This window comes from Cheilinus undulatus, linkage group 24, assembly GCF_018320785.1.
Source record: "Cheilinus undulatus linkage group 24, ASM1832078v1, whole genome shotgun sequence".
NCBI lineage: Eukaryota > Metazoa > Chordata > Actinopteri > Labriformes > Labridae > Cheilinus > Cheilinus undulatus.
In genome coordinates this window covers 464,331-467,374 of record NC_054888.1, presented here as the reverse complement: position 1 = coordinate 467,374, position 3,044 = coordinate 464,331, and the positions used below count along the sequence as shown (strand labels likewise).

Below are 3,044 nucleotides of genomic sequence, written 5' to 3'. Positions count from 1 at the left end.
ACACCACCACACACAACACACACAACACACACCACCACACACAACACACACCAACACACACACAACACACACACCACCACACACAACACACACCAACACACACAACACACACCACCACACACAACACACACCACCACACACAACACACACAACACACACAACACACACCACCACACACAACACACACCACCACACACAACACACACCACCACACACAACACACACCAACACACACACAACACACACCCCACCACACACAACACACAACAACACACACAACACACACCACCACACACAACACACACCACCACACACAACACACACAACACACAACACACACCACCACACACAACACACACACCACCACACACAACACACACACCACCACACACAACACACACCAACACACACAACACACACCAACACACACAACACACACCACCACACACAACACACACACAACACACACACAACACACACACAACACACACAACACACACACCCACACACACAACACACACCAACACACACAACACACACAACACACACCAACACACACAACACACACACAACACACACACAACACACACACAACACACACAACACACACCAACACACACAACACACACAACCACCACACACAACACACACACAACACACACACAACACACACAACACACACCAACACACACAACACACACACAACACACACACCACCACACACAACACACACAAAACACACACCAACTACACAGGAAGACACACACACTAATGCACTATGACACACTACACAAACACAAAACCACAAAAAAACACAACAACACACAGTTTTGTCTGCACTTGGGTTCAGCTCACTAAATTGCCCATTACTGTGAGTCCAGGGTTTCTATTATTGTAGCTGTGGTATTAAACAGGTCTGTCTGAGGACTAAATTGCCCATTACTGTGAGTCCAGGGTTTCTATTATTGTAGCTGTGGTATTAAACAGGTCTGTCTGAGGACTAAATTGCCCATTACTGTGAGTCCAGGGTTTCTATTATTGTAGCTGTGGTATTAAACAGGTCTGTCTGAGGACTAAATTGCCCATTACTGTGAGTCCAGGGTTTCTATTATTGTAGCTGTGGTATTAAACAGGTCTGTCTGAGGACTAAATTGCCCATTACTGTGAGTCCAGGGTTTCTATTATTGTAGCTGTGGTATTAAACAGGTCTGTCTGAGGACTAAATTGCCCATTACTGTGAGTCCAGGGTTTCTATTATTGTAGCTGTGGTATTAAACAGGTCTGTCTGAGGACTAAATTGCCCATTACTGTGAGTCCAGGGTCTCTATTATTGTAGCTGTGGTATTAAACAGGTCTGTCTGAGGACTAAATTGCCCATTACTGTGAGTCCAGGGTTTCTATTATTATAGCATTCACTCATTTCAGAGAATGAAGGACAGAAAGCACCAGGATATTACAGGAAGTTTTATGGTTAATAATTTCAGAATAAAAGCCCAGCTGTAGTTTAACTGTTCATCTTGCCCATCTCTACAGTCTGTTGGTGCTGCATAAACAATGATTGATTGATTGATTGATTGATTGATTGGTTGATTGAGTGTAAATCTGGTTCTCACCTCTCTGGCGATCTGGTTCAGAGCTTCATCCTCGGCACTCACTTTGTCCCGGTTCGGGATCCTCTTCCTGCCTGGACCCTGAGTCCCCATCAGGACCCGGACTTTTCTCCTCCCCGGTTTGCTTTAATCCAGACTATCCTCGACCTGGTCTGCTTTAATCCGGATCAGTGAATAGAGTGTCAGATGTCGGCAGTATCAGTGATCTATCAGTTCTGGAGAATCAAAGCTGAAATAATCAGACCTGAGCAGAGTAAACACAGCTCCAGTCTGATATTAATGTTTATATTACAGTGGAGTTAAAGGACCATTCTGTAGTTTTAACAGGCTAAACTACAGCCTCCACTCTGATATTAATGTTTATATTACAGTGGAGTTAAAGGACCATTCTGTAGTTTTAACAGGATAAACTACAGTCTCCACTCTGAGTTTAATAGAAGAGAGTTAAATCAGTTTACTGTCAGTTTAATATCAGCCAATCAGAGATCAGCATGGAGCATCCCTATCAGACTGATTGATCAAAAACCAGGGTTATTGATCCTGCTATCTCTGCTGATGGTTGGTGATGAACACAGATTAAATCCCAGATGATCAGACCTCAGATTAGGGTTCAGCTGTTGTTTATAAAACGGTTCAATGGCCCAGACCTGGGTTAGACTTTGTCCCGGTGCTGTTGGTCCTTGTTTCCGGGTCTCTCTGTAGGTCTCCCGGTCCTTGTTACCGGGTCTCTCTGTAGGTCTCCCGGTCCTTGTTACCGGGTCTCTCTGTAGGTCTCCCGGTCCTTGTTACCGGGTCTCTCTGTAGGTCTCCCGGTCCTTGTTACCGGGTCTCTCTGTAGGTCTCCCGGTCCTTGTCTCGGTCGGTCCTCTGAGGTTCCGGTCGTTTCAGGCTGAAATAATCCGGTTCAGATTAAAATCCGCAGTTTTTCTCGGTCAGGTCCTCTGGTTGGTCTCCGGTCCTCCCGGGTCACCGAGCCTGACGGACATAAACCCCGTAGAGGCCGAGGGTCCGGGTCTATAACGGATGTGGACTCGTCCTCGGTTCATCCTCTCATCATGCTAACGTTAGCATGAAGCTAACACCAACACAAACGATCACTGCGGCGTGCTGACGTCACCACACACCCCGCACGTCACACAGCGCCGGTAAACCCGGTCAGCCCGGTAATCCGCCGACACGGTCGACTTCCGCTCCAGATAAGAGCTCCGAGGGAAGGAAAGCTGCTGTTTCCTACAGACCGCGAAGTAAACACGGACAGGAGAGATGGGACAGGACCGTGAACGCATCACAAGACACAAAGGGGGCCTTTACTGTGGAGGGGAGGGGGCTTTAACTGTGGAGGGGAGGGGCTTTTACTGTGGAGGAGGGGGCTTTACTGTGGAGGGAGGGGCTTTAACTGTGGAGGAGGGGCTTTTACTGTGGAGGAGGGCTTTA

At 47.3% G+C, this 3,044-nt stretch overlaps 1 protein-coding gene across 6 annotated transcripts in view; it reads right to left on the bottom strand.

Annotated features, from left to right (window-relative positions):
• lrrfip1b (leucine rich repeat (in FLII) interacting protein 1b) overlaps window positions 1-2,350 on the bottom strand; it is a 67,969-nt gene extending 65,619 nt beyond the window's left edge. For all 6 annotated transcript variants that reach the window (XM_041782073.1, XM_041782076.1, XM_041782074.1 and 3 more), the window contains exon 1: window positions 1,614-2,350. In XM_041782073.1, the coding sequence (XP_041638007.1) occupies window positions 1,614-1,703 (90 nt within the window). In that variant the 5' untranslated portion in view covers window positions 1,704-2,350. The remainder of the gene's footprint in view (window positions 1-1,613) is intronic.
• Window positions 2,351-3,044: the final 694 nt, after the last annotated feature.